This window comes from Lampris incognitus, chromosome 4, assembly GCF_029633865.1.
Source record: "Lampris incognitus isolate fLamInc1 chromosome 4, fLamInc1.hap2, whole genome shotgun sequence".
Lineage (NCBI taxonomy): Eukaryota > Metazoa > Chordata > Actinopteri > Lampriformes > Lampridae > Lampris > Lampris incognitus.
Window position 1 is genome coordinate 20,822,367 of NC_079214.1, and position 13,040 is coordinate 20,835,406.

At 41.1% G+C, this 13,040-nt stretch overlaps 1 protein-coding gene across 3 annotated transcripts; it reads left to right on the forward strand.

Annotated features, from left to right (window-relative positions):
* The first annotated feature begins 102 nt into the window (after positions 1-102).
* Positions 103-10,656, forward strand: gnpnat1 (glucosamine-phosphate N-acetyltransferase 1). 3 transcript variants are annotated; one of them, XM_056278190.1, is made up of 7 exons: positions 103-250; positions 1,341-1,435; positions 1,566-1,729; positions 1,972-2,034; positions 3,455-3,582; positions 9,974-10,035; positions 10,494-10,656. In XM_056278190.1, the coding sequence occupies exons 2-7, from the start codon at positions 1,407-1,409 to the stop codon at positions 10,639-10,641; spliced, it is 594 nt and encodes a 197-aa protein (XP_056134165.1). In that variant the 5' UTR covers positions 103-250; positions 1,341-1,406; the 3' UTR covers positions 10,642-10,656. The 3 variants fall into 3 exon arrangements, with proteins under 3 accessions (XP_056134165.1, XP_056134166.1, XP_056134167.1); XM_056278191.1 differs by having other exon boundaries at positions 10,499-10,656; XM_056278192.1 differs by lacking the exon at positions 1,341-1,435.
* Positions 10,657-13,040: the final 2,384 nt, after the last annotated feature.

Below are 13,040 nucleotides of genomic sequence, written 5' to 3' on the forward strand. Positions count from 1 at the left end.
CACGTCAAAAAACAAACAAACCCACAACGTTTCATTGACGTCATCGGATCGCGCCCCTTACCGCCAGCGTCTCTGCCACGTCACTCAGAAGTGCTCGGGCAAGGCGGAAACCAGCGACAGCTCCCATGCTGTTACTGTCAGTGATGAAGACCGAGCGGCTATAACGACGAAGAACAGCCCGGTTATTCATTTCATTTAGGGGCATCCGTTAAACGGCCACGCCGCTTCTTGTGTCATTATACGGCCACCGGTAAGTAGGCACAATCTTGGTGTGATGTTAGGGACGTGAAAGAAATGTTATTTAGGTACCTAAGGATGTGGCTAGCGGTAGCATGGTAAGTAAGTTTCTCAGCGTAACGAAGTCTCGGTTTCATTACCTGGCAGTCATACAAGATGAGAGAGACCGAGTCACCTCAGTATGGTCCCGCAAAAGTTCGTACTTAGCGCCTTCATAAGCACACTTGTGCTTACTAAACGGTCAGAGCAATATCGCCAGCTAACCAACTAATATCCTCCCATCGTTAAGTCCTTTACAATTAAGTTATAGGTTAAGGCCATTGCAGTTCGCTAGAATTGATGTAAAGATATTGCGAGTAAGTAAATTATTATTTTTCCGCCACTTGCAAAAGCTATGTTTATGATAGCGAAAAGCATAATAATTCACTTCAAAGGTGGACGCCATTTCCTTTACTTAGACCCCAAATCACTCCCAGGTTGTTTGTTTTTAAGCTAATTACAAGATCACGTTCAGAATTTGTCGATATTTTTGAGTGCATGTTTGGAAATAACGTTTATTAACAGTAACGTGCGTTTTCACACCATGGAAATTAGAATTGAAATGAAGCCAATGATCGCACTGTGGAGAGACTGGCCATTCAATAGATGCATTGTAATTAATGCGTAATGCGTTAAGCAATTTGTCATAGCTGTAAATGACAGGTCCGTTGTAAAATGACAGATAGCGAACTAAATTGTTTGGCATGTTCTGTAAATGATTGGATTGTGTAAAGGTGGGGCAGCCTGATATGATGTGTCCTGGAGGGGAGGAGTAGTTGTTTGTATCCTGGTATGGGAAACAAAAAGCTTGTTAACGAATGCTAATCACCTCGTAGGATGTGTGTGTAAAGTGTAAAATGGGGATTTGATTGCGTGCAGTTTCTGCCCAATAATGCTCACAAATGTGTCAGCTGGCCCCTGAACCAGTGGAATATGTCAGTTATCTTTGGTGATGACAGCTCACTAAAAAACTATTTGCCCAGAAAAAAGTTTGGTATGACTAATTCTTAGAGCAAATATTGTAATGGTGAAATTGACAGTCCTAGGATTGAATTGTTTTGCAGATGTTAATTCAGTGCCCCGATATGGAAAAAGAATTCAGAGATGCAAGTTAACATTTTGAAAGCTTTATGGAAACAAGCTCCATTCATATGAGCAGGTAATTAGATCTTTTCTAGAAAACAGATAATGACATGCATGTGTGTGTATGTTTGGGAGGGGGGGACTGAAGTCAGTGTGGTTGCATAAACACATGCATTCATGTATTTGTGACTGTGTTCTCCTGACAGGGTTTGCGGAATGCCGCTTGACGAGACTCCCCTTTTTGAGCCGTCTCTGCTCAGTGAGCTAGACTGGAGCAGCAACTCCGTCTCTTTCTTCCCTCCTATCTCCCCGTCCAGTCCAGGCCAAGGCCTGGTGCTCAGGCCCCTCTGCACAGCAGACTTCAACAGAGGTAAGACAGAAACTGTGCAGGCGGCTTGCTGTAGCATTCCTTTCCTGTATTTAATGAGATATAGAAAGATGACCATTAGAGGTGTTGGGGGGGGGGTCCTTTTGTTGTTGCTCCACCCTCAGTTGTGGCAGTCAGTAACATAAACATAATGCTCAGCAGAGAGACACAAGAATCTACAACAGGTAGAAAGAATACACCACCCACCTTTATCAACTGCCCTGTTTTGTTGTTTTTTCCCCCAGGATTCTACAAGGTTTTATCCCAACTCACCCTGGCCGGGGATGTCACTCCAGAGCAATTCATTAGTAAGTCATTTTCAACCAAGTACCTCAGTAAATTCAGACTTAAATCAGATTGTAAAAACCTTACATTGTATAGGAAATGGAAAAAAATTGCATTTTGCCAGTTTTATTTCAATTAGGGATGCACGATGATATCGGAACATCATCAGTATCAGCAAATAAAGGCTTCAAAATGAAATATCAGCATTGGCTCAAAAGGCCAATATGACAGGCAGATAAGATGACGCTTGAATTATGTGTATGCGACACGAACTGTTGACCAGGCACGGATGTGGCGCGTCACGTAGGTGAGGCACATAGGCATCGATTTATGTTTTTGCCCATGGGTGCCTGAGTTAAGTGAATACCACCAAGGTGATGGTTGTCACAAAATCACTTTTATTGCGCTTGCTTTAGTAATTGCTGCGATGTAGGCTTATTAGGCTGCTATGGTCTGTGGGACGTAGACACAAACCACATCGAAATGCAGTACTGCTCTGCTACAAATTTTAACAGGTTACGCCATACCCGCACACTGTCTTGTTTATTTATTATTTGATCAGCCTTCCCCATGGGGGCTCAACTTTTTCAGTTGGTGCTTGAGCATTGGAGCACCCATGGGATCGGCTCCTATGGCAGAACGTTTTTTTTTTTTAGCTGCTACACCACAGCGCCTGGTTGCCTGTGGTTGCATGCCAGCTGTTTTCTGAGAATTTTTCTGAGATTTCAAGTAGGCTACTTTGGAAAATGGGTAAGTTAAGTTGTAAATGCTTTTACTGAATTAATTAACTAGATTGTTTTAACTACAGGATCATTAATACACATTGATTTGATTGATTTATTTTAATGTGTAATGAAAAAAAACCCCACAAGGTTGCATTGCCTTTGGTACAATGAGGTATTTATTTTAATAATTTTTAAATGGGTTGTACTTGTTTTGTTTTTTTTACACAGTTCTATGTAAATTTTACCTGTTGGAGGTCCGTGTAGAGGAGGAAAAAAAAAAATAGAACAGCCGAGATCAGTAGCATGGTTTCCTACGCTGGTGGGCACAGCTTTCGTGGCCGGTAGAGCAGCTTCAGTTCAGTTCACTACACGAGACTTAATGTTCTTTGTAATTAGGTGGAAAAAACAAAACAAAACATGTGCATATATCTGTATTGGCATTGGCCAAAATTAGTTATCCAATATTGGCATATTGGATATCGGCAAAATCCAATATCGTGCATCCCTAATTTCCATACCTTCAATATAAATTCCTGAAACTGGACCTTATATTAGTACAACAGTTGTCTTCACTTTTCATCAGAACAAAATAATTTCCCAAAAAGGCATTAAAAAAACTATTGAAAATGTTGTTTGGCTCTGAAAAAAGTCAAATAAAATAATGTGAAAAATAAAAAGATGTAAAGAAATATCAAGTGTTGTGTCTGCTGTCTTTCAGGAAATTTTGAACATATGAAGAAGACGGGAGACTACTATGTTGTGGTGGTGGAAGACACAAATATTGGACAAATTGTTGCAACAGCCACACTGATCACAGAACACAAATTCATCCATTCCTGCGCTAAGGTACATTACAACAACCCACTTTTTATATTTAACAAGGTAGGAAGAAAATTGCATTTCAACTAAAAGTTGAAGGGCATTCATGGTGTAGTACATAGAAAGGTGGCTCAGCTATGAACCTCAGTCCATGTTTACAACAAGGGAAACCAACCAATATAAACCAAAACAAATCATTTTAGAGTAGGGTCACTTTTTCTGTATTTTCTGAAAAGAAAATCCTGAATTTGTGTTGGATACTGTTGTTTACTTGGATTGCAAGTAGTCTTTGTCAGTCTTTTTTTAACTAAAAGATATTGCAGCTCTGCTAGAGATTTCTCTCTAACGCTCGGTACATGCTAAGATGAATGAGCTGATTTACCTCTTCATTTGGCAATCCTGATAATAGGAGGTAAAATCCTGAGCATAGGATCAGATGTTGGAAAAAAATATCTGGTTGTGTGAGAAATTGATCAATCCAATTTTAACCTACTATTCTTTTTTAACCAAATTATAATATAGCATGTTTGATATTTAAAAGGGTCCTTAAAAAGTTGTGTAGCATGTGAGAATCAGTAAGAGGAGTCTGCCAATTACGAGCAAGAACTTTGGAAAGGCTCAATAAAGTTAGAAAACGTGACCAGACAACACATGTGAATGACAGGCATTTACTATTTATTATTCAAATTCATTTATTTATTTTCCAGAGTCTAGCTGCCCACTTCCTTGTGATAGACGCAGAGTATTAGATAGCATGCATTCATTAGAGACTATAAGTAAATCAGTGACAAATATGGAAACAGAAACAGATCCCCAGTTTTATAGTTAGGTGTGTGATACTCCACCTTTGCCCAATCATTAAGTTCAAATGCAGGTGTGACGGTGACAAAACATTTGTGAAATTTGCATTTTAGCGTGATCTGCAACAACTCGGGATTTAAAGGTCTTTTCATCTGCACTTGGCTTTACAGGACCAACTTATAATTATACTGATATGCACTGAAACTTTCTTAATGATATACTGAAGCATGAAATAGCCACTCACACCCCTGGTAATACTGATGAATTGCATGGGTGTATGATCACAGAATCATAAGTGCTGTTTTGTCAGCACCTTTCATTGAATAAAAAAAAAAACCAACAAAAAAACATAGTTTTGAACCTGAATTTTCCGAATCGTATTTATTGCCAATTACGATAACATACAAGGAATTTGTGTGAGTATGTTGGTGTCTTCTTCTTCTTTCAGCTTGTTCCCTGTTTTCAGGGGTCGCCACAGTGGATGTTGGTGTGAGAGGGAAAGATTAAAAGTAAATAGTAGAGATAAGTTAAAAATAATAAATAAAATAGATATACAAGATAAAATATAATAAAAATAAAAGTAAGATGCGATCAACATTGGTTCAGAGTTGAAACACGAAAGACCACATGGCAGTTCCTGATGCCTGGCACTGGGTGGCAGGAACTGGATTTACAAAAAGTTAAATGAGAATTTTAAGTTATTTACAGAATAAGAGTTATTTACAGGATAGTGCAGGTTTTATGGAAGGTGTCCATATACAGAGAGCACAGTAGGGAATATAGAAGGGGGGGGTAGTATCAGGATCTGGGTGTCTGGGGGCTTGTTAGAAAGGCCTATTCCTGTAGGGAAGAAGCTGTTCTGGTTTTTATATACCATAGCCTTTTGCCAGAGGGGAGGGTTTGAAGAGACCATGGCCTAGGTGGGAAGGGTCGGCCATGATCTTTATTGCTCGCCTCAGTGTCCTGGACGCATACAGGTCATGGAGGGATGGCAGGTTGTAGCCAGTCACCCTCTCAGCTTAGCGAATGATATGCTGCAGTGTGCCCTTGTCCTTAGCAGTGGCTGCAGCGTAACAGATAGTGATGGAGGAGGTGAGGATGGACTCAATGATGGCAGTGTAAAAGTGCACCATCATCAGCTTTGGCGAGTTGAACTTTTTCAGCTGCTGCAGGATGTACATCCTTTGCTGTGCCTTCTTGGTGAGGGGGCTGACGTTCGGCTCCTAGTTGAGGTCCTGGGTGATGATGGTGCCCAGGAAGCAGAAGGATTCCAAAGTGTTGACTGGGGAGCCACATGGGGTGATGGGGGCGGGTGGGGCTAGGTACTTTCTGAAGTCCACAACCATCTCAACTGTCTTTCGAGCATTGAGCGCCCAAGTTTTTTTGGCCACATCATGACACCAGATGGTCAATCTCCCACCTGTAGGCGGACTCTCCCCACCAGATATGATCCCAATAACGGTGGTGTCATCAGCAAACTTCAGGAGCTTGATTGATTGGTGACTGGAGGTGCAGCTGTTCATATATAGGGAGAAGAATAGAGGGGAAAGGACACAGCCTTGGGGGGAACCAGTGCTGATGGTCCAGGAGTCAGAGATGTGTTTCCCCAGCTTCACGTGCTGCTCCCTGTCAGATAGGAAGTCATGCTACAGCTGGGAGAGCTGCAGCAGATCCGGCATGATGGTGTTGAAGGCAGACCTGAAATCGACAAACAGTATCCTTGCATAGGTTCCTGCGGAGTCCAGGTGCTGGAGGGTGAAATGGAGCGCCATGTTTACTGCCTTGTCCACAGACCAGTTGGCTCTGTAGGTGAACTGCAGGGAGTCCAGATGTAGTTAAGTGATAGTTTTGAGGTGGGACAAAACAAGGCGCGCAAAAGATTTTCATTACTACAGAGGTCGGGGCAATGGGTCTTTTGTGTCCTGTGGTCCTTGGTTTTTTGGGGACGGGGAAGATGGTGGAGGTCTTAAAGCAGGCTGGTACGTGGCATGTCTCCATTGAGGTGTTAAAATGTCTGAACACCGGAGAAAGCCGATCAGCACAGTGATTCACAGTGGAGAGAGAGAGAGACAGAGTCTTGCAGGAGTTCGGTCTCTTGCACAGCCTGTTAACGTCACTCTCCAGAATGGAGAGTGTCGTTCTTGTTGTAGGAGAGTAGGGGGTGTCTAAGGTGGGCAGTTGTGGAGAGGCCCGGGCCCCTGCTGAGATGAGGGAGGAGGAGCTGGTGGATGGAGTCACAGGGGATGGTGTCAGGACTCTCCTGTTTGTCTTTCAAATCGACAACAGAACTCATTTATATCGTTGGCCAGGCACAAGTCATTAGTGGAGTGGGGGGCTTTTGGTTTGTAGTTGGCAATCCGTCTGAGGCCCTTCCAGAGGCCGAGTTGTTTTCTGAGAACTGCTGTTGGAAGTCTCTCGGAGTACAGTCGTTTAGCATCTCACCACCTTGGTAAACTTGTACCTAGACTCTTTAAACTGGACCTTGTCCCCACTCCTAAACGCTTCCTCCTTTTCCAACCTAAGCTGTCTGAGCTTAGCTGTAAACCAGGGTTTATTGTTGTAACTAACCCTGGTGGGTCATGGTACACAGCTGTCCTCACAGAACCTGATACAAGACATCACAGCCTCAGTGTACTCATCCAGACTGTTGGCGGCAGACCTGAAAACATCCCAGTCAGTACAGTCCAAGCACATGTGAAGATCCCCCATAGATTCACTGGGCTACTTAGATGTCCTCACAATAGGTTTAGAGAGTTTTAATTTCTGCCTGTATGCAGGAATCAGTTGGACCATGATGTGGTCAGTGTCCCAGTGCGGCGTGGGGGACAGCGTGATAGGCACTGTTGATTGTAGTGTTAACAGTAACAATAATCACTTAATTTGTATAGCACTTTTCCATGACAATGTTACATAGTGCATTACAAAGAAATAAAACCAGACAAGGCAAAAATAATAATAAGACCAAATAAATAAGAGTAAAAATAAAAACAGTATAAATACATAAAAAACAAATATCAAACATTTGTAAAAAGTTTCATAAAAAGAAAAGTTTTAAGATGAGATTTAAGACACTAGGGGCTTGGTTAGTCTTAGTTCGAAAGGAAGAGAGTTCCATAGTGTGGGGGCTCTAAACAGCAAAAGCCCCATCACCCTTTGTGACAAACCGAGACCTAGGAATAACCAGCAGGGCTCCATCTGCATATCTTAATGGTCGAGAGGGCGTATACCAGGTCAATACATCAGAAATGTATGTAGGAGCAAGACCATTTAAAGCCTTAAAAGTGAGCAATAAAATTTAAAAATCAATTGGAAATACAACAAACAGGGAGCCAGTGTAGGGAGGCAAGCACAGGAGTGATATGGCCATGCCTCTTCGTCCCCGTAATGAGCCAAGCAGCGGCGTTTTGTACCAGCTGCAGATGGTGGAGGGAGCCCTTGCTGATACCAGAGTAAACTGCGTTACAATAGTCAAGCTGAGAATAGATAAAAGCATGTACAACTTTTTGCAGATCGGCAATTGATAAAAATGACCTAATTTTGGAGATTAGCTTGAGCTGGAGAAAGCATGACTGAACAACGTTTGGTTTTATTATCAAAACCGAGATTAGCATTGAATATTACCCCAAAGATTCCTAGCAGCCTGCTTAAGACTACCTGACAGCCCACCAAGATTAGTAACAAAAGGGCTGATGGAATTTTCAGGACCGAACAGAATGACCTCAGACTTATCATCATTAAATTTGAGAAAATTTTCGGGCATCCAGGATTTAATGTCAGAGAGGCAAGTTGTGCGATTTGCTAGTGTGCTAGGATCTGTGGGTTTTAGTGGCATGTATAACTGAGTGTCGTCAGCATAAAAATGGTAAAGCACATCGTGATTTTGAATGACCTGGCCAAGGGGCAGCATGTATATGCAGCATGTATATAGAAAAGAGAAGGGGGCCAAGAACTGAGCTTTGAGGGACACCATAACTCAAGTGAGCCATCGAGGAAGTAGAGTTACCCGGAACAACAGAAAGTTATGTTAGTGAGGTAAGAGTGCAATAAGCTTAAGAGCCAAGCCCTTGATGCCAACCCAAGTTAAGCGATGTAAGAGGATGTTGTGATTGACTGTGTCAAAGGCAGTGATCTAAATTGTTCTCCTCCTTGGTCGGGCATTTAATCACCTGATCGTATTTAAATTCATGGCTGTCATTCCCTTTGTTAACGTCGCCGAGGACAATAACTAAAGAGTCGCACAGTATGGTCGCTGCACGTTGGCCAGCGGTGGAGTGTAAACACAGGCCAGAATGAATGAAGCAAACTCACGCGGGAGTAAAAAGGGTTGCAGTTGATGAAAAAATTAGCAGAACAGGAGAACAGTGCTGTACAATCACTGTCACATCTTTACACCAGCAACTGTTCATATAAAAACAAATACCTCCACCTTTCGTTTTTGCTGTGTTGCGATCCGCCCTGAACAGATGGAAGCCTGACACCTGCAGTGCAGTCCAGTATTGATCTGCACAGCCAAGTTTCCATGCAGCACAAAAGACAAGATGAAGAAAAGCCTCAATTCTTCCCCACCAGTAGCTGAAGTTCTAGATTGTTGCAGTGATCGCAAGTTAGAGAGAAATATTCCCGGCAACGGAGTGCGTAGTCCGCATTTGCGGAGACGCACGAGTGCACCAGCACATTTCCCTGTCATCCAGTGTTTCACTGCGTGAACAAAGGTGAGTGCACCTTTGATTGACCAAAATGTCCCCAATAATTCTGCAGATGGGATGAGAAAGAGGGGAAATAAATACATAGAAGTGGTTTTCCTGATGTTCATAAGCTCTCCTCTGGTGAAAGAGCTCCGGGTATTGTAGTAAAACACTTCTGAGTTTATGAAAAAAAAAAAGACGACAATACAAAACAATATACACCAACACACCGAGCCTGCCATCCATGGTGCCATCTTGAAAGGACCATTTACTTGTTGATGTAGTGATTTGGTAAAGGTCTCCTTCAAGCTTGGTCCGCCATATCTGCTTAAGAGCCAAAGCAACCTAATTTATTTACTATCAACGCCACCTGCCTTAATCCACATGCTATCTAGTGAGGATGTAAAACACTGTGCACTAATTTATTTTCAGGAGAATATCCGACCCAACAATAACTCCTAAAATTAGCAACTGGAAAAACATTAATTATTTGTATACTAATGTAGCTATTGTCTCAAATATGCTGGCAATGGAGAGTATCAAAAAAGTTATGTGTGTACAATTAGGGTTGTATTTTTACCGATTCCAGTCATAATGCCAATAGTTGCCTTTTTTTAATGCAATTGTGTGGATATGTACTTCATACTTGTTCTCGGTGTCATTGTTTGTTGTTTGATACCTATATTTCTTTAACATATTCTTTTTGAAATAAAGGTTCAGATACATACAAAATAAACAGTTGTACAATGATTCTTGTTTTTATTTTAAACCTCCCATCCCCACCCTCCCAATCCCTGCCTTAAAGTAAAAAAAAAAAAAAAGGTCACAACAGTAACAGTCAGCCTTGTTTCCTTGTTTGATACCTTTATTGCTGACTGATAAAGTTTTCACCTCAGAAAAATTAAGGGCCAACTCTATTCTCTCGTTTCCAGAGAGGCCGGGTGGAGGAGGTAGTAGTCAGTGACGTCTGCAGAGGGAAGCAGCTTGGGAAACTGTGAGTAGAAGTGGCTCAGGCCTGAAAAAGAAGTCTTAGATGTTTTACCTCTCATGAGAAAGACCTCGGCTTTTATCCATTTTTTTCACTTGTCTCTCAGTGTTGGCTTTTGTAATTAGTCCCGGTCTTGTGAGGTCTGCATCTAAAATCTTTCTAAAACTCAAAAGGACAACCACTTCATTTCACCTGTGAATTCTGCATTAGTTTTACCTTTTCAATACAACCCCCAAGCAAAACGGTAGTACCAGGTTCTTCCTAATGAAGTGACACAATAGTTCACTGGAATTCAAATTAAACCACAACGGTGTATTCCTTAAAGTGTATCTTAATTGCCTCAAAAACCCTCTGCATACATTATACTTGATGGAAAAGATTTCACTGTTAGTTATACATGGCAAACATTCTGCTTCCTGGTCATTGCTGCTAATATTTTCGGCCTCCTCCCTCCTTCTCTCTAGGTTAGTTTCGACCCTTACTCTTCTCAGCAAGAAGCTGGATTGTTACAAAATCACACTGGAATGTGCTCCCAACAATGTGGCTTTCTACCAGAAGTTTGGCTACTCTGCCTCAGATGAGACCTACATGCAGTGTCGGTTCTTCCATTGAGGCCAGAGACACTTTTATACCTTTATGTTGCTGACCTGTTGATATCAGGAATTGTAAGGTTAAGTGTACGAGTATAGTGGTGCTACACAAGGATGAGGGTTGCTTTTCAGATCACGATGAATGCAACGACTAAGGACTTCCTCAACATTCATCCTATTCTTCAGCACACGTTCTGTAAGACTTAGGAAATCCTTGTCTCGACTTAGAGTAATGAAACCTTGAGTCACATGGGGCAGAGTAGTAGTGTTGCACTGGCGTCCTATGGCTATTGTAAGGATTTTCCACAGGTATCAGTGGAGGGGGGAGACTTTACTATTACATCAAAATTGGGGTGTGGCCAGCAGTGCAGCCTAATTGAAAGTTTCAACCCGAAGTTACTTAAGTCCAACTTAACTTCCCAGAATGCCACTCTTACCACTTTTATAATGTACGAAATGTGTGCAAATGAAGGTAGGCTGTTCAAATGGTATTGCGCAACTACCTACCAACAGTGATGTATTATCTCCCTAAATACACCTAAAGTCACACGCAATGTTAAAGATACACATTTTAATTTCACACCATGGCAAACACTCATAAGACCTAAGTCATAAATAGAATCTATCCTGTCTGGGGGAAAAAACAGGTGAGTCCCCACAAACTAAAATGTCTTGCTACAAATAGCCTTTCACCGCAACACTACTTTTCTGCCGTGTCTGACGCAGTGTGTCATTACTCTTTAAATGCCATACTCCGCCCATTTGGTAACGGAGGCTACCTCATAAGGGTGGAGCTCTGCCAACATCCTATCCCACCCGCTGAAGAAAGGAATGTCAGTTTCACTTAATGTCAAGTTGCTCTTTGGGTCCTATTTTTTTTCTGTTGTAATTTAGTAGTAACTTTGTACCTACACATAAAAATATATTTCATAGGGGCATTGTGAAAGTGCAATAAGTGTGTGTGTCATGGGACATCAAGATTGTACTAAGTCCTTGCACCAAAACAGCAACTTTGTCCCCCAGCGGACAGCACTACTCCCTGCTGTAGTAGTAAAAAAAGAAATACCCTCCAGTTTATAAATTAAAGGGATGACCCCAAACTCACTGGAATTAATCAAAAGTCTTGAATTTCAAGTTTTCCTAATTTTTTAGATGAATTACTTGATTAAATGAAACATCTTTTTCAAGTAGATAGCAGGTCAGCTAGAGCCAGCCACTTGGGTGGGTGATTTTTTTGGGGGGCGGGGGGGATCTTGTCCTAATTTATGTTGGTATATTTATTATCAAGAGAAGTTGGCTCTGGGTTTTCTTTTTCTTTTTTTTTCTCTCTCTGTCTCTGTCTCTCTCTCACTGGTCCTCATGGAAGGATTGCTACGAGTGGATTATCACTATCTTGGCAGACTTTGATCTGTTATTTGTTGGGTACCTTTCAGGAAGGTTAAAATATTACATGATATGAAGACATGCCAGAAGTAGAAACTTCTCATGTACATTTATTCTGAACTGAAAACTTTATATTTTATATAGCGACAAATAATGGAAGGTTATGAAAGTTGTCTGGTAAATATAAAATTTTATCACAGTTGGGATCGTCGTAAAAGGAGACTGTATGACAGTTAATGGATGAAAGTTCATTTCTGAAATTAACTAGTCAGTCTTTTTTCTTTTTGCAAGGTTAATTTATGGTTTTCTTGTGAAACGGGGTAAATGTAATTTATTAAAAAATTAATATGGAATAAAACATCTACACATGGATTGTCAGGCATCTCGTCAGAAAATTTTAATTAGACCTCTTTTTTTTTTTACATCTAAAGATCCTATTTCAACTGTTCTCACAATCTTTAACTTCTGTTTTAGTCTGGGAAACAAATTTAATGTGTAGTACATGCTGTAAATTGGATTTCTGAACATAATTCTTGGGTGCACTGTCACTTTCACAGTACCGTAATACTGTACAGACACCTAATGATTTGTACAGATCACACAAGTGAAATAAGTCATACATCTCTTTATTTAGCGTTATTTTTCATTAATTACTATTCCACAGTAAGCCTGATATTAGTCCACAACGCCCATTATTTGCAAATGAAGGCTTCAGCTACTTTTCCATTGGGCAATTACATCCTGCCTGCTTTCCCTTTTGCCAACTGCCCCGCTCTAGCCAACCAAAGTAATAATTCAAGTATCGAAAGTGCATTATTGCAATACTGTCCCGCTGCAAATGCAAAATGCTTTAAATACTACAAAACTGCGAAAAATCTCCCATCAGTGCATACAGCTCAAGAAAAAGAAAAACAGTTAAAGAATTACACAAAAATGTTATCAAATTTTTCAGTTCTCCACTCGTCTCAGACATCAGGAGCGTTTCCCTCCCGCCATTGTCCCTTCCCCTTAGAAAAGATTCAAATATTTACATTTTAA